This window comes from Erpetoichthys calabaricus, chromosome 6, assembly GCF_900747795.2.
Source record: "Erpetoichthys calabaricus chromosome 6, fErpCal1.3, whole genome shotgun sequence".
NCBI classification, from domain to species: domain Eukaryota; kingdom Metazoa; phylum Chordata; class Cladistia; order Polypteriformes; family Polypteridae; genus Erpetoichthys; species Erpetoichthys calabaricus.
In genome coordinates, this window is record NC_041399.2 from 68,491,354 (window position 1) to 68,513,760 (window position 22,407).

The window sequence follows — 22,407 nt, forward strand, 5'->3', positions numbered from 1 at the left end:
ATATATATATATATATATATATATATATATATATATATATATATATATATATATATATATATGTGGATGTGTATATGTATATATATGTGTATATGTAGATATGTGTATATGTAGATATGTATATATATGTATATGTGTTTATGTGTGTGTGTGTATTTTATATATATATATATATATATATATATATATATATATGACAGCAACACTCATAACTCATTGACAATCATGTTACGTTATTTTTAAAGTGTTTCCTTTTCTTTTTCATAACCTCTTTAACACACTACTTCTCCGCTGCGAAGCGCGGGTATTTTGCTATATATATATATATATATATATATATATATATATATATATATATATATATATATATATATATATCGATAGATATATCGATAGATATATAGATATAGATAGACAGATATATGTGTCTGAATGTGTATATATATATATATAATGTATGTATGTATGTATGTGTATATATATGTATGTATGTATGTTTGTGGGTATATATATATATATATATATATGTATGTATGTGTGTATATATATATATATATATATATATATGTTGATATGTATATATATATATATATATATATATATATGTTGATATGTATATATATATATATATATATGTATATATATATATATATATATATATATATATATATATATATATATATATATATAGATATGTGTATATGTAGATATGTATATATATATGTTTACATAACCTCTTTAACACACCACTTCTCCGCTGCGAAGCGCGGGTATTTTGCTAGTTTTTAATAAATTTGCAAAAATCTCAAGTAAACTTTTTTCACGTTGTCATTATGGGGTGTTGTGTGTAGAATTCTGAGTTAAAAACTGAATTTAATCCATTTGGGAATAAGGCTGTGACATAACAAAATGTGAAAAAAGTGATGTGCTGTGAATACTTTCCGGATGCACTGTATATACTTGATTGATATACCACTATTTTAAAGCCGTTTTACTATTAGTATTTATACATTTTATACTCTGTTACAGAAAAAGGCACAATATATGTCATCTTGAATGACAGAGTTACTTTTAAATTAAAAACCAGGAAAAGAATTTCATGTTTTTGCTGAGGAATGGAATAGGCATCAGGTAACAAGAAATTTTACTAGTATTGGTATTGAATACAAAAATGTTGGTATCTTGATATGCCAAATGGTGCTTAAGGAAGTGCACGTGTCATTTTGCTGCTGAAACTTCCTGTAAACAAGAGCGGACAGTCAGATTTAAGGACAGAGTGAAGACAGGAACACTGGGTTTTATATTAACCTCTTATGACCTAAGGGGCTTTTTCTATTATTGCACTTAAATTAAATACAGTAATCCCTCCTCCATCGCGGGGGTTGTGTTCCAGAGCCACCCGCGAAATAAGAAAAGCCGCAAAGTACAAAACATATGTTTATATGGTTATTTTTATATTGTCATGCTTGGGTCACAGATTTGCGTAGAAACACAGGAGGTTGTAGAGAGACAGGAACGTTATTCAAACACTGCAAACAAACATTTGTCTCTTTTTCAAAAGCTTAAACTGTGCTCCATGACAAGACAGAGATGACAGTTCTGTCTCACAATTAAAAGAATGCAAACATATCTTCCTCTTCAAAGGAAACAGACAGGAAAGCAAACAAATCAATAGGGCTGTTTGGCTTAAGTATGCGAAGCACCGCCGGTACAAAGCTGTTGAAGGCGGCAGCTCACACCCACTCCGTCAGGAGCAGAGAGAGAGAGAGAGAGAAACAAAGTCAAAAATCAATACGTGCCCTTTGAGCTTTTAAGTATGCGAAGCACCGTGCAGCATACTTAAAAGCTGCACACAAAAGGTAGCAACGTGAAGATAATCTTTCAGCATTTTTAGACGAGCGTCCGTATCGTCTAGGTGTGCGAACAGCCCCCCTGCTCACACCCCCTACGTCAGGATCACAGATAGTCAGCGCAAGAGAGAGAGAAAGAAAAGTAAGTTGGGTAGCTTCTCAGCCATCTGCCAATAGCGTCCCTTGTATGAAATCAACTGGGCAAACCAACTGAGGAAGCATGTACCAGAAATTAAAAGACCCATTGTCCTCAGAAATCCGCGAACCAGCAAAAAATCCGCAATATATATTTAAATATGCTTACATATAAAATCCGTGATAGAGTGAAGCCGCGAAAGGCGAAGCACGATATAGCGAGGGATCACTGTACTCAAAAATGAACAGCTATTATTCTGTAACAAAGGTGCTACAAATGACTGCAAAGCAGTGAGTGTAACACTTCACATTTTTAAAAGAAACTGTTTACATGAATAAAAGCCTTTGTTTCACACCAATATCAACTAAATAAAACAAAAAATTAGCCATTTTAGGAATTTCTCTCAAAAAAAAAAAAAAAAAGGATTTTACAGTACGTGTTCAGTAACCAAGACATTTTATGATGCACCACCCTGGAATCAAGTTTCTTTTGTGTCCCAAAATGTTAGTTATTATTGTACTAAGATTGCATATCCCATAGTATGGCAAAGTTATACTGTTTGACCCCTTTTTGTAAACATTTAGACTGTTGCACCTAAACAATCTCTCAAAACAAGTATTGCAATTGTAGTTATTTTTTTTTTTTTTTCAGAGTATATATACACTCTATATATATATATATATATATATATATATACACTCTATATATATATATATACACACAGTGGTGTGAAAAACTATTTGCCCCCTTCCTGATTTCTTATTCTTTTGCATGTTTGTCACACAAAATGTTTCTGATCATCAAACACATTTAACCATTAGTCAAATATAACACAAGTAAACACAAAATGCAGTTTTTAAATTATGTTTTTTATTATTTATGGAGAAAAATAATCCAAACCTACATGGCCCTGTGTGAAAAAGTAATTGCCCCCTTGTTAAAAAATAACCTAACTGTGGTGTATCACACCTGAGTTCAATTTCCGTACCCACCCCCAGGCCTGATTACTGCCACACCTGTTTCAATCAAGAAATCACTTAAATAGGAGCTGCCTGACACAGAGAAGTAGACCAAAAGCACCTCAAAAGCTAGACATCATGCCAAGATCCAAAGAAATTCAGGAACAAATGAGAACAGAAGTAATTGAGATCTATCAGTCTGGTAAAGGTTATACAGTAATCCCTCCTCCATCGCGGGGGTTGCGTTCCAGAGCCACCCGCGAAATAGGAAAATCCGCAAAGTAGAAACCATATGTTTATATGGTTATTTTTAGAATGTCATACTTGGGTCACAGATTTGCGCAGAAACACAGGAGGTTGTAGAGAGACAGGAACGTTATTCAAACACTGCAAACAAACATTTGTCTCTTTTTCAAAAGTTTAAACTGTGCTCCATGACAAGACAGAGATGACAGTTCTGTCTCACAATTAAAAGAATGCAAACATATCTTCCTTTTCAAAGGAGTGCAAAGCAAGCAGTCAAAAAAAACAATCAATAGGGCTTTTTGGCTTTTAAGTATGCGAAGCACCGCCGGTACAAAGCTGTTGAAGGCGGCAGCTCACACCCCCTCTGTCAGGAGCAGGAAGAGACAGAGAGAGAGCCACAGAAAAACAAACTCAAAAATCAATACGTGCCCTTTGAGCTTTTAAGTATGCGAAGCACTGTGCAGCATGTCCTTCAGGAAGCAGCTGCACACAGCCCCCCTTCTCACACCCCCCTACGTCAGCGCAAGAGAGAGAGAGAGAGAGAGAGAAAGTAAGTTGGGTAGCTTCTCAGCCATCTGCCAATAGCGTCCCTTGTATGAAATCAACTGGGCAAACCAACTGAGGAAGCATGTGCCAGAAATTAAAAGACCCATTGTCCGCAGAAACCCGCGAAGCAGCGAAAAATCCGCGATATATATTTCAATATGCTTACATATAAAATCCGCGATGGAGTGAAGCCGCGAAAGGCGAAGCGCGATATAGCGAGGGATCACTGTAAAGCCATTTCTAAAGCTTTGGGACTCCAGCGAACCACAGTGAGAGCCATTATCCACAAATGGCAAAAACATGGAACAGTGGTGAACCTTCCCAGGAGTGGCCGGCCGACCAAAATTACCCCAAGAGCGCAGAGACGACTCATCCGAGAGGTCACAAAAGACCCCAGGACAACGTCGAAAGAACTGCAGGCCTCACTTGCCTCAATTAAGGTCAGTGTTCACGACTCCACCATAAGAAAGAGGCTGGGCAAAAACGGCCTGCATGGCAGATTTCCAAGACACAAACCACTGTTAAGCAAAAAGAACATTAGGGCTTGTCTCAATTTTGCTAAGAAACATCTCAATGATTGCCAAGACTTTTGGGAAAATACCTTGTGGACTGATGAGTCAAAAGTTGAACCTTTTTGGAAGGCAAATGTCCCGTTACATCTGGCGTAAAAGGAACACAGCATTTCAGAAAAAGAACATCATACCAACAGTAAAATATGGTGGTGGTAGTGTGATGGTCTGGGGTTGTTTTGCTGCTTCAGGACCTGGAAGGCTTGCTGTGATAGATGGAACCATGAATTCTACTGTCTACCAAAAAATCCTGAAGGAGAATGTCCGGCCATCTGTTCGTCAACTCAAGCTGAAGCGATCTTGGGTGCTGCAATAGGACAATGACCCAAAACACACCAGCAAATCCACCTCTGAATGGCTGAAGAAAAACAAAATGAAGACTTTGGAGTGGCCTAGTCAAAGTCCTGACCTGATCCAATTGAGATGCTATGGCATGACCTTAAAAAGGCGGTTCATGCTAGAAAACCCTCAAATAAAGCTGAATTACAACAATTTTGCAAAGATGAGTGGGCCAAAATTCCTCCAGAGGGCTGTAACAGACTCATTGCAAGTTATCGCAAACGCTTGATTGCAGTTATTGCTGCTAAGGGTGGCCCAACCAGTTATTAGGTTCAGGGGGCAATTACTTTTTCACACAGGGCCATGTAGGTTTGGATTTTTTTTTCTCCCTAAATAATAAAAACCACCATTTACAAACTGCATTTTGTGTTTACTTGTGTTATATTTGACTAATGGTTAAATGTGCTTGATGATCAGAAACATTTTGTGTGACAAACATGCAAAAGAATAAGAAATCAGGAAGGGGGCAAATAGTTTTTCACACCACTGTATATATATATATATATATATATATATATATATATATACACACACACACATAATATATCACTCTGAAGCAACAAATTTCTCACATGAACCTGTAAGAGGCGGCATGGCATGGCATGATTCAGTGACATTTGACCAATGAGTGGTTTTCCGTGAAAGTTTGTTCGCAGTTATTCAATTACATTTGATCTCTGGTGGGAGTGTGGGTGGAGTTGCAGGAGATGGAGTTCCAAACTTTGGACAAACAGTGTGGCATGGCACAACAGAAGTACATTTGATTGAAGGGTGATCCTCCATGAAAGTTTGCGCAGGGTGATTCAGTGATATTCAATTAAAGGTTTTGGCGGCTTTTGCATGGCTTCCCAGTGTGATACCGTGAGCAGTGGCATGGTGCTATACTAATACAGTGGAACCTCGGTTCACGAACATCTCTGAACACGTACAAATCGGGTTACGACCAAAAAGTTTCAAATGTTCATGTTTTTCCCTGTGCTTACTACTCATTAAAAAAAAAAAGTGTTTTTAGCAAGCAGTTCGTAGCGCTATAGCGCGAACTCTTGCAATGTTAGTTTTCTCTGTTGTTCAAGGTTTTCTCAGTGTTATTCAATGTTTTTACATTTAGTTTACTTTTACGCTGTGTATTCTATGGTGTAATTAACTATATTTGTGCTTAAAAATCTTAAAAAAAATATATATTTACATACAGTTCGTATGGTCTGGAACAGATTAATTGTATTTACATACAATCCTATGGGGGGAATTACTTTGGGTCACGACCAAATCGTTTTACGATCCGAGTTTTGGAACAAATTACAGTCATGACTCGAGGTTCCACTGTACACTCAATTGAAGAGCAGTTCCCTGTGGAAGTTCACACGGTGAGATATGCTAAAACACTGAAACTGAAACAGCACTGCTCAGAAATATAATATAGGAAGAATGTAAAGTGAGCAGTGTCCGGATATGTTAATTAAACCCATGATGCTTGAAATGTAAAACTGCACACTGTGACGCTTGCAAGTTACACTAAGCAGTAGTTAAAAATCAAGTATAGTATTGAGTCCTTCAGCAAACAAATTGTCAATAGATTCAAAACTGTGATTCAGAGTCTTTAAATTCCATATCACTAGATTTTTGTAACTCTTCTAGGACTTCAACTGTACTTTTTTTTTTTGGGAAGACGACGACATTTCTCAAGCTTAAACCTCAAGTCCTATTGTATATCTACCAAACAATTCACTCATACTCTCAAAGGCTTGTGTAGAAAGATGGGTAAAGATTAGCTGTTACATACGCAATACATTTCTTGCATTTTATGCACAGCTGTGATACAGTATGTAGTATAAATACCCAATACCAAAACTATGCATCATTAGAAAAGTCTGAAACACAGCTATCCAATGATAATGGCTCGACATAGGTGGGATCTTTGATAAAAACAGACACTGTCAGTTGGGACGCACTGCTCACCTCTACATATACATGTGCAAATCTCATATTTTACTAATGAAAGACAGTAGACAACACATACATTTATGTTTTATTAGAATGAAGACCTGCTTGACTATGTAAAAATATAATTATTACTTTAAATACACTTTCTGAAAAATGAGGAAATTGTTATCACTTGAGTTGTGGTCATTGTTACGAACCATATTTGTTTTTTTCCAACAATTTAAAAGTTTTAATTATTCATTTGTCATTTTACTATTAATTCAGCTTTTTCTGTGGAATTTCCTCCCTTAATTGTATCTTAATAATAACAATTAATGACGAGTGGAGAAGACATAGAAAAAAAATATAATGATAGCTGAAAACCTGCAGCTACAGGTATTCATTAGTAAATAAAGTGTTAAATAACCAGAACATCTGAAAAAAGTGGAATCAACCATATGAAAATGATGAAAATCTTTAAATCTAATATATAAAATAAGGAAAGAACTCAAAATTATCCCAATGTAACACAGGTTAATGCTTGCTGAATTCTAATAAAAATTACAGGAAACCCAGGTTTATAATTTTGCATAAACATTAAAACATAAAAATTTAGCGCATTTCAAAATTGCAAACAAGAATACTGCACCTAGAAAGCCACTTCACATCTGTTATTCAAAAAGTATTAAAAGGAAAATTATTATATTTTTTCTGTGCTTATTGGTGCAACAAATGATTCTTTAATTGTAATGGCAAAGTTTTTGTGGTAGAGACATAACCTTGCAATATGAGAGATATAAAATGCTAAAATATTTCTAACACATTCAGAACACACTGACTTTTCTCCCTAGTTGGCAGGATAATTATGTGTGTAAATTGGTGTAAATCCATGTGGCAGTATCTTAGGTTTAGAAGCAAGTGTTTAATAAGGCTAAAGTTGAACCCATATATCTCCAGTTGATGAATACTCTTACCATCTTAAATAAACTGAACCCATAAATAAACTGCTCTAGTCACTCTTATTTGTAAAGATGACAAAGCCCCAGACAAGTTTACTAATTTTCATTCCTTCACCTTGATGAACATGGACACATAACAGCTGTCTGAAAGAGTGGACAGATGTTTACCATCTGTTATTCACAAAATTAATCCATCCAGATTAAACAGGCTTTATTAGTGCTCGCAAAGCAAAGGTCAATGTCCATGTCTTTACCTCACCTGGTTGGACAGAAGGCCTTTCATTAGATGATATTTAAGTTTTTTTGTTAGGTAGGCATTGCATTCCATGGTGTACAGGATTATTTCATTAACATGATAAAGACTTTATATTCATATCATCTTGTGTTTGCTAATTTGAACATCTTTTTACCTCTTCCAATTTTTTTTTTTTTAATATCAGGCAAGAAAGCCTTTTCTTTCCTTTGCTCTTCCATCTTTTGCTCAATAGCTATCACTATATGGGAACATAGATTACTCATCTTCCCTTTAACATCAAACACCATTACTTCAAACTACAGGTGGATCTTCAAAAGTGTGAAAGATCCAGTGGCATCCTGGTTGTCTATTCCCCTTTTTATGGAGTCAGAACATTGTTCCACACCCTAATTTTGGTATCACTTCTCCCACTTATTACTGCAAGTTCTCTTCCTCTCACTTCCTCTCTCTCTTCCCCCTCAACAAATATCCCTTAATCACAAATGCAGTGGATATAACAAAGTAGACAGACAACTGTGAACTTGACTTTTGTGAGGTACTTGTCTATAACCCAGACAGTTGCACATTTTCTTTCCTCAAACTTTGGTTCACAGAGGGATAAACACACTGAGTGACGTTTCTGATGAAGCTGGCATCTGAACATTTCAATCACTGATATCTATTTTTTCTATTTTCTTTTATTTAGAATTTAGGTCAATCCTTAAAGCATGTGTGGTTCCAATTTAATCAACTATTCTACATCACACTCTGTTTTCCCCTCACCTGGAACAATGTTAACTTTCTACACTTTTTACACAAGGCAGCTTTCCAATCTTTGCCAGTTAAATTTGTATGGCATTGGGACCTTATTTCTACCCTGCTTTTAAAAATATTTCTTTGGTGTTTAAAAATTCCCACTATCAACATACTTAATTCAAATCTGTCTATTATTTAAACACTTTCCGTGTAAATGTGGTGTTATGATATGGGTTTGATCTCTCATCTTAATTGTTTCTTTCTCCCTGAATAAACCAGGCAACATTAAAACTACTGATGGCAGAGGTAATTATCTTGTTATAATGGCACTTGTCAAGGGGCAGGATATATTAGTCAGCAAGCGAACAGTCAGTTCTTGAAAGTTATGTGTTGGAAGCAGGAAAAATGTGCACATGTAATGATCCGGGCAACTTTGACAAGGGCTAAATTGTGACGGCGGAACAACTAGATCAGAGCATCTCCTAAAGAGTGAGCCTTATGAGGTGTTCCCAACATGCAGTGGTTACTACACACCAAAACTAGTCCAAGGAAGCACAAGTGGTGAACTGGTGACAGGGTCATGGGTGCCCATAGCATGGGAAGTGAAGGCAGGCCCATCTGATCAAAATTTCACAGAAGATTTACTGTATCACAAATTGCTGAAAAACGTAATACTGGCCACAAGAGAAATGTGTCAGAGCAAACAGAGCATCACAATTTGCTGTGCATACAGCTATACAGCTGGAGACCATTCAGAGTGCCCATACTGATCCCTGTCCACTGCCAAAAGTACCTACAGTGGGCATGCGAGTGTCAGAACTAGATCATGGAGCAATGGAAGAGTGTAGCCTGGTCTGATGAATCATATTTTCTTTTACATCATGTGGATGGCCGAGTTCACGTGCATTGTTTACCTGGGGAAGAGATGGCTGCAGGATGATGTTTTGGACAATGTTGTTCTGGGAAACCTTGGGTCTTGGCGTTCATGTGGATATTATTTTGACACGTACTACCTAACTAATGATTATTCAAGACAATATTGTAAAAACAACTTCAATCCATGGAGTCCCCCACCTCGCAACTTATAAGACTTTAAGGATATGTTGCTCAAGAGTTGGTGCCAGATACCACAGGACACCTTTAGAAGTCTTGTGGAGTCCATGACTTGATGGATCACAACTGTTTTCGGGGTACATGGGGGACCAACACGATATTAGGCAAGGATACTAAGGTTGCTCACTAGTGTTCACTAAGTTCTGTTGTGAAGTGCCTGACTTTCTGGTATCCCTTCTCTCCATCAATATTCCTTTCCTCTCCTACCTTTTTTTCCACTTAGATCTTTCTTCATTTTATTTCTCCATTTTCCAGCATTTTTATAAATTAGGGGGAACTGCTGTAAAACTTGCTCTAGTCTCTCAGTGGAAAATCTAGCTTTATCTTTGGAAATCCTCTTTTTACAATCTCTTTTTACATGAGCTCCGCAATTGTACATCTGGGTTACACATGGACAAGAACGCAAAAATTATACACAGTCAAGGCTCAGCTGCCTATCAATAACTGCTTCATCCTCAACATGTAGTTTAGAGTATGTTCAATGTTTCTTCTCTTTGGGTAGTGCTGGGGTGCTGAAGTACTTTCTTCCTGTTGGTACTCTTCGGCTTTGTATTGTAACATGTTTTGAGCTTAGAATATGGTAGGCATATTTTCCTAATAAATGGTTGTTTTCCTTTTTTGTTTATTTATTTTGTGCTTAATTGATGGTTTATAGATCAATTGGATTAAAGATTTGATCTGAAAAAACAAAGACTGAAGTTTTTTAATCTTTTCATAGTTAATGGCAATGGGTAACAACACAATAATGTGTCCAAGGTTTATTTCTTGCTTACATACCACACAGAAAAAAACTGTTAATCACAGCTATCAATGTAAGTCGCCTAGTGAAGATGAACACCTTTAGTAGATTGCCTTTGGCATCTTCTATTACTTTCTGCAGAATATGACGGCTAGCAAATGAATTCTAAGATGACATTATTAAAAAAGGTAATCTGTTAATATTACAGAATTATTGTCTTAAAATAAACTTGTAGCTGGTATACTACCTGAAATCAAACAAGACTAATAAACTGGCACTATGCTGTGTTTTATCTCAAGATCAATGTGCTTAGCCATTTCAAATACTTTTTCTGTATATAATGTTAGAAATACAGACATGTTGTAACCATATTTTTGTCAAAAATTTTATCATTACATTCAAATTTAGTATATAACACACCGTCAGAAAGGAGTTTTTACAAAGCTTTCAATAACAATGAAAATATTCACTTACATCGATTTAAGAAGTTGTCGATATTTTTGTTTTTCCTTAGTGCTGGAAAATCCAAGTCATAGGCCAGGGCATCTAAGCTATCCTGAAAATATAAAAAATAAAACTTGTAGCCAAGTAGTTCACAAAAAGAACACTCACTAAACACATGAATACATTTTTACCAAAAACATTTACTAACATACTTGTTCATCTTACTACGTAGAATACTATAAAAAAAAGTCTATTTTTCCAAAAGAAATACCTAACTGGAAAACAACACTTTCCTCCAACATCCTCATACATATCAGGAGTTACAGTATGTCTCAAGTTAGGTATTCTATAGCCTTTTAATGATAATAATAATAACTTTATTTATTCATAGGCACCTTTGTAAACAATCCAGAACACCGAAGAATAAATAAAACACACATTATAAACAAAACTAAAATACAAAAATTAAAATCAGACAGAGCAATTGTAATAAAAGAGAAAAAGCAATCTTAAACAAATGAGTTTTAAGTTTAGATTTGAAAAATGATTCAATATTTCTAAGCTCAGATGGTAATGAGTTTCAGAGCTGGGGAGCATAGTAACTGAATGCTCTGCTCCCCCTGGTGGCAAGACGGATGAAGGGGACAGTCAAGTGGATGGATGAAGAGGATCTAAGGGTACGGGAGGGAATGGCAACATGGAGGAGGTCAGACTGTTTTGAATTGAATGCGGAACTTATCTGGAAGCCAGTGAAGCTGCTGCAAGACGGGAGTGATATGGTGAATAGAGGGGGTTCTAGTAATGATGCAAGCAGCTGAATTCTGGACCAGTTGAAGCTTATAAAGAGATTTTCGAGAAAGACCAAAGAAAAGGGAATTGCAATAATCCAGATGAGAAATGACAAGGCTATGAACAAGGATAGCAGTGGTGTGAGGAGTGAGGGAGGGGCGAATACGATTAATGTTACGCAAGTGGAAATATGCAGACCGGGAGATGTTATTGATGTGGGACTGAAAAGATAGAGTACTATCAAGGATGACACCCAGACTCTTAACCTGTGGGGAAGGGGAGACAGACGAATTATCAATAACAAAGGAAAAATTGTCAGTTTTGGATAATGTTGATTTTGTACCAATGAGGAGAACCTCAGTTTTGTCACTATTTAATTTAAGAAAATTTGAAGAAAACCAGGATTTGATTTCTGCTATGCAATCAATAAGCGAGGAGGGTGGAAAGGAAAAAGCAGGTTTGCTAGTGAGGTAGAGCTGGGTGTCATTAGCGTAACAGTGGAAGTTAATGTTATATTTACGAAAGATATTTCCAAGGGGAAGGAGGTAAATAATGAAAAGAAGGGGCCCCAGGACAGAGCCCTGGGGCACACCTGAAGTAACAGCGGTGGGTTGGGATGTGAAACTTTTAAGCTGAACAAACCGAGTGCGGCCTGAGAGGTAGGATCTGAACCAATCTAGTGGAGTGTGGGTAATGCCAATTGAAGATAATCTATTGAGAAGAGTAGTGTGACAAATAGTGTCAAAGGCTGTACTCAGATCAAGAAGGATGAGAATAGTAATTAAACCAGAATCAGCTGCCATAAGGAGGTCATTAGTAATTTTGACAAGTGTTGTTTCTGTACTATGGAGGGAGCGAAAACCAGACTGGAACTGTTCATACAGATTATTTTGAGATAAATGAGAATGAAGTTGAATGCCCACTATTTTTTCAAGAATTCTGGAAATGAAGAGTAGATTAGAAATAGGATGAAAATTACTGAAATTAGTCAAATCAGCACCAGGTTTTTTTCAGTATTGGGGTTATTGCAGCAGTTTTAAAAGATGAAGGAACAGAACCAGTAGTGAGAGAAGAGCAGAAATAAGAGGGACCAGAAAGGGGAGGCAGGCTTTCACCAGAACTGTAGGGAGGGGGTCCAGTTGACAGGTGGATGGCTTAGACTTACAGACAAGATCTGAGATTTCTGAGAAAGTAGGAAGCTGAAAAGAGCAAAATGGGTGAGTTGGTGGGTGAAATTCAAATGAAGTACTGGAGGAATCCGTACTGAGAGACTGGTGTATCTTCTGGATTTTTTCATTAAAAAAGGAAATAAGGGAATTGCAAAAATCAGTTGAGTAAAGGTGAGAAGGTAAAGAATCCGGGGGTTGTGTGATATTATTAAGCAGTGAAAACAATGACTTGGTGTTGCCTTCATTGGAAGAAATAATGTGAGTATAATAGTTAGATTTAGTTTGGGCAATACAAGTCCTTGTAATAAAGTATATGGTTTTTGTACATATCTTTGTGAACAAAGAGTCCAGTTTTTTTTTTATACAACCGTTCAAGTTGCCAGCCTTTGGCTTTCAAAAGCCAAAGTTCAGGCGTGAACCAGGGAGCAGAAAAGGAGAAAGTAACAGATCTAGTTTTTTAACGGAGTTAGAGAGTTAAGAATACCATTAAGTCCAGTGTTATAGTGTGAGACCAGTTCTTCAGGAGTGGAAAAATTATGAATATCCATAAGGGAATCAATACTAGAAGAAAGAGGGTCCAAGTTAATATTCTTAATATTACAGAAAGACATGAGCCGGGAAAGTTTAGTATTGGAAAGTGAAGGTTTAACATTGAATGAAATAAGAAAATGATCAGTTATGGGGAGTTCATCTGCAGTACAATCAAGCTGGGTAACTCCAGAACAGCAAATTGAGTCCAAGATATGCCCTTTGGAATGAGTGTGAACATCAGTATGCTGCTGGAATCCAAAACTCTCAAGGCAGGATGTAAAGTCTCTAGTAATAGGAACATTGATATTATCCATATGTATACTGAAATCCCCCAAAAGTATTATGTTTGATGAAACAGTAGATAAGTGTGTAAGAAAAACTGCAAAATCGTTCAAAAAGTTATTATTTGATTTAAGGAGCCGGTAAACAGTTACAATAATAGTAGGAATAGGTCCAGTTAATTGACACACAAGAGATTCAAAAGAACTGAAGGCAGTAACGGACTACGGCAGGACTTTCCACTTCTCATGATACATTATTGCGAGACCTCCTCCCCAGCCAGAGCCACGGGGTTGACAGATGTAAACACACCCCGAGGGAGTGGATTCGTTAAGTTGGGAAAAGTCATGAGGTTGTTGCCATGTCTCGGTTAGACAGAAAAAGTCAAACTTATGATCAGTGAGGAGATCGTGGATGAGATGCCCCTTGCTTGTAAGTGAACGGATGTTCAACAGACCGAAGTTGACAATGGCGTTATCGCATTTAGCGATGGTTTTAGCCAACCGGGATAGGCTGGCTAACACACTGTGGTCAGCGACTCTGCCTAAGTTATGTGGAGGACGTCGAGAATTGGACCAGATGGAGTTTATCATTTTCAATGTGTCAGCCTGGAGACTCCGGCGGGACCCGCGGTGGATGCATCTCCGACGGGGCAGAAATATGATGTCCGGGTGGAAATGCAGCCCAGTCAGCAGAGACTCGGACAGGTGGAAGCGCAGTCGGAGGAGCTCAGCAGCCGAGTACTGAAGCAGGCCCGTCGCAGGTTGGATAGCGAGCAACAGGAGGGACCAAACAAACACAAACCAAATAAATATCCTACCGGTCCACATTGTAAGCGAAGACGCAGACAACTCACATGTCTGGAGAACAGAGCCAGGTAAGACTCAAAGCAGTCTCAAAGCAGGGTTAGGCTGAAAATAGTCCACACACAGCCAAATCACCAGTCGAGCTAGAAATCAGTCTAGCTCTAAATGACTGAAAAAATAAAACTCAACGAATAAATCTGCCCAAAATAAAAACAGTTGCTTAGTCCGTTAGATCATGAGTTAATCATGAAAAAGTTACCGGCAAGCAACGGCGACCATTCCCGCCAGCGTTCGCTCAACCGGATGTATTTTACTGCTGCTAAAATCTAACCAACCATCCATTTTCTGAACATACTAAATTCAAATGTTGAATCACAAAATACTTGTATTATTCCTCAATCTAAACAAAATAAAGAGCTGAACAACCATCATAGTTCAAAGTCACCTTTCTGAGATTTTTAGTTTATGTTCTGGCTTAAGCAAAATGAGACCAGTGAAACAGGTGAAACAGTACATTCATTAAGCAAAATATTATGTATTCTAAACATTAATACAGTGGTTCCAAAGCTTTTTTGGTTTGCGACCCCATTTTGAAATCTGAGCTTTTTTGCAAATCCAGCTGTTTGAAATATTGACATTCAGTTCCTGTTCAATATACTATTTAAGGTTGTTTTATTTTCTGTTTTTAAATATTTTCTCGTGACCCCATTAGTATATCAGGTGACCCTAGATATTAAAACTATTAAAAAAAAAAAAATCACTGTAATGTTTATAGAATTTTAAGTAAACAGAAATAGACCACAAAAAGCCCTTAAAATTTGTCTCTTAGATACACATTTCTGGGAAATGCAAATTAAAAAAGAAATGTCAGGTCAGTTCATACTGTAAGATTTATCGTTAAAGTGCTATTACAACTAAGCTGTTGAACTTCTCTTTGTAATCTCTTTTGTACAAACTATAGCTAAAAAAAACAGGCCAGATGTAGACAAAGTAAACACATTGTTCATGATGGGTGACAAAATTGTTGGCTCTTAAAACTGCAATCTTTCCTTTCAGATTAGGCTTATCATTACATCTCAGAATACAAAACCCTCAGTAACTTTTGATTCAACATAATGATTGCAAGCATGCAGATTGTCCAGAATGTAAATGTAAAATAAACTAGCTACAACTATTCGACTCCAGAGGTTACAAAAAGAAATGACCAAAAATGAATTGCTTGCATTTATCAATCATTATAAAATACTAACCGAAATACCCAGTGTTGCCCAGATGTATCTGTACAATAGGCATTTTTAAATGACTCTTTTGTCAACTTGCTTTCTAAAAGACAATACTTTTTGTTTCATTGTTTGGTGCACATATAAACAGATTATTACTGCTGTGGACTCAACACAACATATACAGTTGCCAATGTGAGCAACAGGTGGATGTCAAATCATTTGTTACTACTGGCTGAACATATAACAACATGGTTTTGGTTTTACGCCAGGATTTATGTAGTATCAACAGTATTGTTCAAGCAAAATTTCATTAAGGTTGTCTCTGTTGTTTTGACATAATGCAGTTCACAGGCAATTCAAGAGACTGCATAAAAAGTTGCATTCAAGTAGCTTAATCCAAAACTACATTAACAATTGACTATTCCCCACAATCTAAGGATAAAGTTTGAAATTTTAAAAATGTTGATTTTTCAATGCAATAGTGGCTTTCTATCTTTTACTGTATCCCTTGACATTTGCTTTAAGTGAAATTGTAATTAGGGAAAATTGGTATCACTCTCCAACCTTAGAACTGGGAAAAATAAAAAAAAAATAAAAAAAAAACTAATACCCAATTAACACTAGAATCCCTGAAGCCTACGAAAAAACTCATAATCCCGGGCCACCTTAAATTCCTTTGCACCTCTCCATCAGCGTCTTCTGTTTTGTAAATGTGTCGATTAGCACAAGCAGCCTGCTATACCACCCCCAAACCCCCAAACATCCCACCTCGACGGAGGTCAACTAGGGAAAAAAGTTCTCCCATCTCATGGTTCCTTATCTACGTGTGATGTGCCTGGAGTTGTATAGGGAAAAAAATATAGTATATCGTTATTTGGAACACATGCATTTCATGTTCAAATGTCAATCGGCACAAAGTTAATATATTCTTGGATGGTGCTGAGGCAAGAACTGCTGCCTTATAACCAAAAAGTTGCCAGTTGGAGACCAGGCACTCCGCCTTTTTGAGTAGTGAGCTGCTATTATTATTATTACTATAAAAAAAATACATTTGATTTGAGTCTGTGAAATGGATATGCTAGAGGAAATTACACCTCCGGGACTGAAAAGCAATGCAGAGGTTGATGACCCATTAGATGAAGCGCATAGATGGTCTCCTTTTAAAATTTCTGAATCTCATAAAAATGCTTTGCTTTTTTTATTCTTTCAAAAATTACAAGGATATACTTTTCTTCCAATGTTTGTGCGATCTCAAGACGCAGATCAATCCTCAAACATGTCAATTTTTCAAACCAAGACTGTTATCAAGTTTTAAGATTTTTTGATTTTTACATTTGGACCTGGACCCTAGACCTCCATTTTAAAGTTCAAGAACAGGCTGGGTTTTTATTTATTTGTTATTTATTTGTTTTTTTTTTGTTTAAAAAATGCCTCACTTTATAACACAGTTTCATGTGGTAAATTGATATACAGCCTTATTGTGGAAAAACATCTTTGACTTGAAAAATACCAACCTGATCCTTTAAAAAATAAACCAGTATATCCCAAAGAGTTGACACAGGTTAACCCTGGACTCTAGACATTAGATATATAAAAGGGTAAGTCAAAAATTAAATGCACACTGGCTATAGAATTTATTTTAATCAACTTTCAGAAACAACAAATGCATCATTTTTCATCATAATCTAATGGCTTTTCAATACACTTTGTCCATCTGTCAACAAGCTTTCTTATTTCCCTCATTAAAAAATGTTTTAGGCAGAACTGCGAGCCACGAATGCACCGCTGTCTTCACCTCTTCATCACACATGAATATTCTTCTTTCAAAACCCAAGTCTGTCGTGGATTATTGCATAGGCAGAGTCATGGCTGATTTGCAAATGATTTGACACATCACCTACTGTCACTCGTCTATTCAACAGAATCATTTCAGTCGTGGACGGGTGTCTAGCTCCTTCTTCATGGCTGACACTTGTGCGACATTCCTTGAAAGTCTCCTTTCATACACACTTCTTCACGACAAAACAATTTCTACATACAGTGCACAAAATCTTTGTTAAATATCAGCACCAGGCACACCCTCAGACCACAAAAAACAAATCGTGCCACTGCTCCTCTTTCGTGCAAATCACAAGTGGGGCAGCCATTGTTTTTTACACTGCAGTCACAAATGATCCAACGTAAAACATTCACACCTGCACAGCAGGGACTGGGGAGACAGTGACCTCGTATGGAAAACACTGATCAGACAGTGCTGCCAACAGAAGTTTTAATATAACCGGAGTGTGGATAATCTTTGACTCACCCTCATATAAACCTCTGTGTGTGTATGGAGCGGTTCACTCTGCTCACACTCAACCACAACCATTAGATGGTGCGGAGTGGTGGCTCTGAGGCTAAGGATCTGTGCTGGTATCCAGAAGGTTGCCGGTTCAAATCCCCGTCACTGCCAAAAAGAGATCCTACTCTGTTGGGCCCTTGAGCAAGACCCTTAACCTGCAATTGCTCCAGGGGCGCTGTACAATGGCTGACCCTGCGCTCTGACCCCAAGGGGTATGCGAAAACTAACAAATTCCTAATACAATAAATTGTATAAGGTGAAATAAAGAAAAAAATACATGCATTTTTAATTTTTTTTTTTTAAGTGCTTGCATGCACCTCAGTTCTCACTATGAAAGAAGTGTGTGTGTATATATGGAGCAATCCATTCTGCTCATGCTCACCCACTGCCACGGGAGTTGTTGGGAAATTCTATGGAAGATGTAGAAGCTTATACAAGTGTGACTTGCATTTGGTAACCTCACTTCTTATTCAACCCCAGCAGACAAACTCAGCTTTGTGGTACATATAAAATTGACATTTTATATCCTCAACTTGTTGCATGTCAATGTCGATATTAATGGTCTTGGGGAGTGGTTGAGGCGGCGAGGGGGCGGTCTTCAAGGATCCTTTGCACACTCTGTAACAGTGCTAAATGTAAAAGGGTTGTTTAATATTAAGCATTCCAGGACTGAAAAGATTTGGCATATGCTACTTTGTAATATAACAATAGGAACTGCGAATCTCTACTTGCAACCAATATTTCATAATATTAACAGATCACCAACATTAAATTCTTATTGAGTGTTCCTGAAATTTCAGAACTACTCCTAGCTATCACAAATAAATATATACAGTCGATAAATCAACCAAGCAAAGTTTTATTTCTCTCTGTTTGGCTAAAAATCATAGATGGATAATCACATATTACAGGTTTGGCTTGAAGACCTTGAATTGCAGCAAGTGCACCATTTTTATCAATATACAGAGCTGTTTCTGTCAGAAGTAGCTTGCGTGTCATGCAGGGATGCATGTCTCCAGTCCACTGGGGCTGCAGTGTCTTCTGTTTTCATTGCAAATAGAAGGTTAACAGTGATTAATTCTACTTTAAAATATTTTTAAAACAATAACTTCTAAATGATCTTAAATGTTGTTTACATTTTGAGGCTATTTTGACAGGTTTCTGAAATGTTTACCTTTTAACCTGTTCCTTCTGTGTTTGCTGTGGAAACAACTGAATACTTAATTTTTTTTTCCTCATCATTCCTTGTTTATCTCCACCACATTTTCATCAGGCAAAGAAAGTTACAGCCTATTTGTTTGTGAGTGAATTCAATTTGCTGCTCTCATGGATCCTGTGGCTTGGCTCCAACTTTCTTTTTTTTCCAAGCATTCCCACAAATTTTGCACTGTGTGGGATATAGGCCAAGTTGAAGTTCTTTGCTTCCTCTGAAGACTTTTCTGGCACCAAACCATACATCTGTGACGTGCTTTGGGAACTAATAATATAACAGTAATATTCAGCTAATGTTAAAACTTCAAACCTCTGGATATTTTAAAATTGAATAGAAGTTGATATACAGTTTGGACATTTCTTCAGGGTGATTTGTTAAAAACAAGACTCTGGATGTCTCTGTCTTAGTTTTCTCTTAGTTAATCAAGAAATGAATAGCACAAGAGCTATTGAAATTTTCTTTACTTGTGCAGTGCAAACAACAATATTCACTACTGACTCAAGACAATTACTTAAATTCTAGCATTTTATTTGCTATTTCTGCATAGGTTTAAGTGATATTACGTTGTATAGTGAAGTCACATATTATCCCTTCAATTTACTATGATGGGTCAGTAAATGACTTGGTTAGATACAGTGGTGTGAAAAACTATTTGCCCCCTTCCTGATTTCTTATTCTTTTGCATGTTTTGTCACACAAAATGTTTCTGATCATCAAACACATTTAACCAATTAGTCAGATATAACACAAGTAAACACAAAATGCAGTTTGTAAATGGTGTTTTTTATTATTTAGGGAGAAAAAAAAAATCCAAACCTACATGGCCCTGTGTGAAAAAGTAATTGCCCCCTGAACCTAATAACTGGTTGGGCCACCCTTAGCAGCAATAACTGCAATCAAGCATTTGCGATAACTTGCAATGAGTCTTTACAGCGCTCTGGAGGAATTTTGCCCACTCATCTTTGCAAAAATTGTTGTAATTCAGCTTTATTTGAGGGTTTTCTAGCATGAACCGCCTTTTTAAGGTCATGCCATAGCTCTCAATTGGATTCAGGTCAGGACTTTGACTAGGCCACTCCAAAGTCTTCATTTTGTTTTTCTTCAGCCATTCAGAGGTGGATTTGCTGGTGTGTTTTGGGTCCTTGTCCTGTTGCAGCACCCAAGATCGCTTCAGCTTGAGTTGACGAACAGATGGCCGGACATTCTACTTCAGGATTTTTTTGGTAGACAGTAGAATTCATGGTTCCATCTATCACAGCAAGCCTTCCACGTCCTGAAGCAGCAAAACAACCCCAGACCATCACACTACCACCACCATATTTTACTGTTGGTATGATGTTCTTTTTCTGAAATGCTGTGTTCCTTTTACGCCAGATGTAACGGGGACATTTGCCTTCCAAAAAGTTCAACTTTTGTCTCATCAGTCCACAAGGTATTTTCCCAAAAGTCTGGCAATCATTGAGATGTTTCTTAGCAAAATTGAGACGAGCCTAATGTTCTTTTTGCTTAACAGTGGTTTGCGTCTTGGAAATCTGCCATGCAGGCCGTTTTTTGCCCAGTCTCTTTCTTATGGTGGAGTCGTGAACACTGACCTTAATTGAGGCAAGCGAGGCCTGCAGTTCTTTAGACGTTGTCCTGGGGTCTTTTGTGACCTCTCGGATGAGTCGTCTCTGCGCTCTTGGGGTAATTTGGGTCGGCCGGCCACTCCTGGGAAGGTTCACCACTGTTCCATGTTTTTGCCATTTGTGATAATGGCTCTCACTGTGGTTCGCTGGAGTCCCAAAGCTTTAGAAATGGCTTTATAACCTTTACCAGACTGATAGATCTCAATTACTTCTGTTCTCATTTGTTCCTGAATTTCTTTGGATCTTGGCATGATGTCTAGCTTTTGAGGTGCTTTTGGTCTACTTCTCTGTGTCAGGCAGCTCCTATTTAAGTGATTTCTTGATTGAAACAGGTGTGGCAGTAATCAGGCCTGGGGGTGGCTACGGAAATTGAACTCAGGTGTGATACACCACAGTTAGGTTATTTTTTAACAAGGGGGCAATTACTTTTTCACATAGGGCCATGTAGGTTTGGATTTTTTTTCTCCCTAAATAATAAAAACCATCATTTAAAAACTGCATTTTGTTTTTACTTGTGTTATATTTGACTAATGGTTAAATGTGTTTGATGATCAGAAACATTTTGTGTGACAAACATGCAAAAGAATAAGAAATCAGGAAGGGGGCAAATAGTTTTTCACACCACTGTAGATGCTTTATCTCATTAGAAGATCAGAATTCTTTCTCTCACTTGCTATACGTAGAAAGTGCAAAGCAACATGCATTTCACACCATCAATTCAAGCTAACTGGCTTTTTAGAGCAATGACTAAAACCCAAATCATTTAATAGTCTTACAATATTCCCTTACAATATTGATGTGAGTGTTGCAAACCCCAAGCTCATATGTGACAGCCCTTTTCATTGAACTCAATCAGTTTAGCCAACAAAGAGGCAAAAAGATTCTGAAAAAAATCAAAAAACATTTTTGGAGACAGCTGTCAAGATTGGAAGAGCTAAAGACGCAAGTAGACAGAGCAAGGCATGTGTTGTAGTGGAGATGATTCATAGTAAGTGTGCACTACAGAATCCGTAATAGTGATTCTGCCAAGATCAGGACGTCCCTTCAAGGCTGATGAGAAAACAAGGAGAAAGCTGGATAGGGGAAACACTAAGATGCTTACAGAAACATTAAAGGATTTCCTGGCAAGTACTGGTTGTTCCCAACATGTGGCAACAATTAGTCATATTCTTCATTTATCTAGGTTATGGGGTAGGGCAGCAAGACAAAAGCCTTTTCTCACAAAGAAAAACATCCAAGCCCAGCTAAACTTTGCAAAAAGGTACACCCAGTCTCCCGCGATCAGGTGGAAAAATGCATTATGGTCTGATGAAACCAATTTTCAACTATTTGGCTTTAGTCAAGGAGGATGGAATCATGAATAGCTCAAAGCATCAGTCTATTTTGGCACAAAACCTTTGAGCCTCTGCTAGGAGGCTGAAGAGGAACTTCACCTATCAGCATGCCAACAACCTAAAGCATACATCAAAATCAACAAAGCAATGGCTTCATCAGAGAAGGATAAGTGTTCTTGAATGGCCCAGCCAGAGCCCAGACCTTAATCCAACTGAAAATCTATGGGGTGACCTGAAGAGAGCTGTACACAGGAGATGCCCACATAATTTGACAAATCTGGAAAGG

At 37.3% G+C, this 22,407-nt stretch overlaps 1 protein-coding gene across 2 annotated transcripts in view; it reads right to left on the reverse strand.

Moving 5' to 3' along the window:
• The window catches only part of rock1 (Rho-associated, coiled-coil containing protein kinase 1), a 238,810-nt gene that overhangs the window by 102,631 nt on the left and 113,772 nt on the right, over positions 1-22,407 (reverse strand). For both annotated transcript variants that reach the window (XM_051928913.1, XM_051928912.1), the window contains exon 2: positions 10,842-10,923. In XM_051928913.1, coding sequence (XP_051784873.1) covers positions 10,842-10,923 — 82 coding nt within the window. The remainder of the gene's footprint in view (positions 1-10,841; positions 10,924-22,407) is intronic.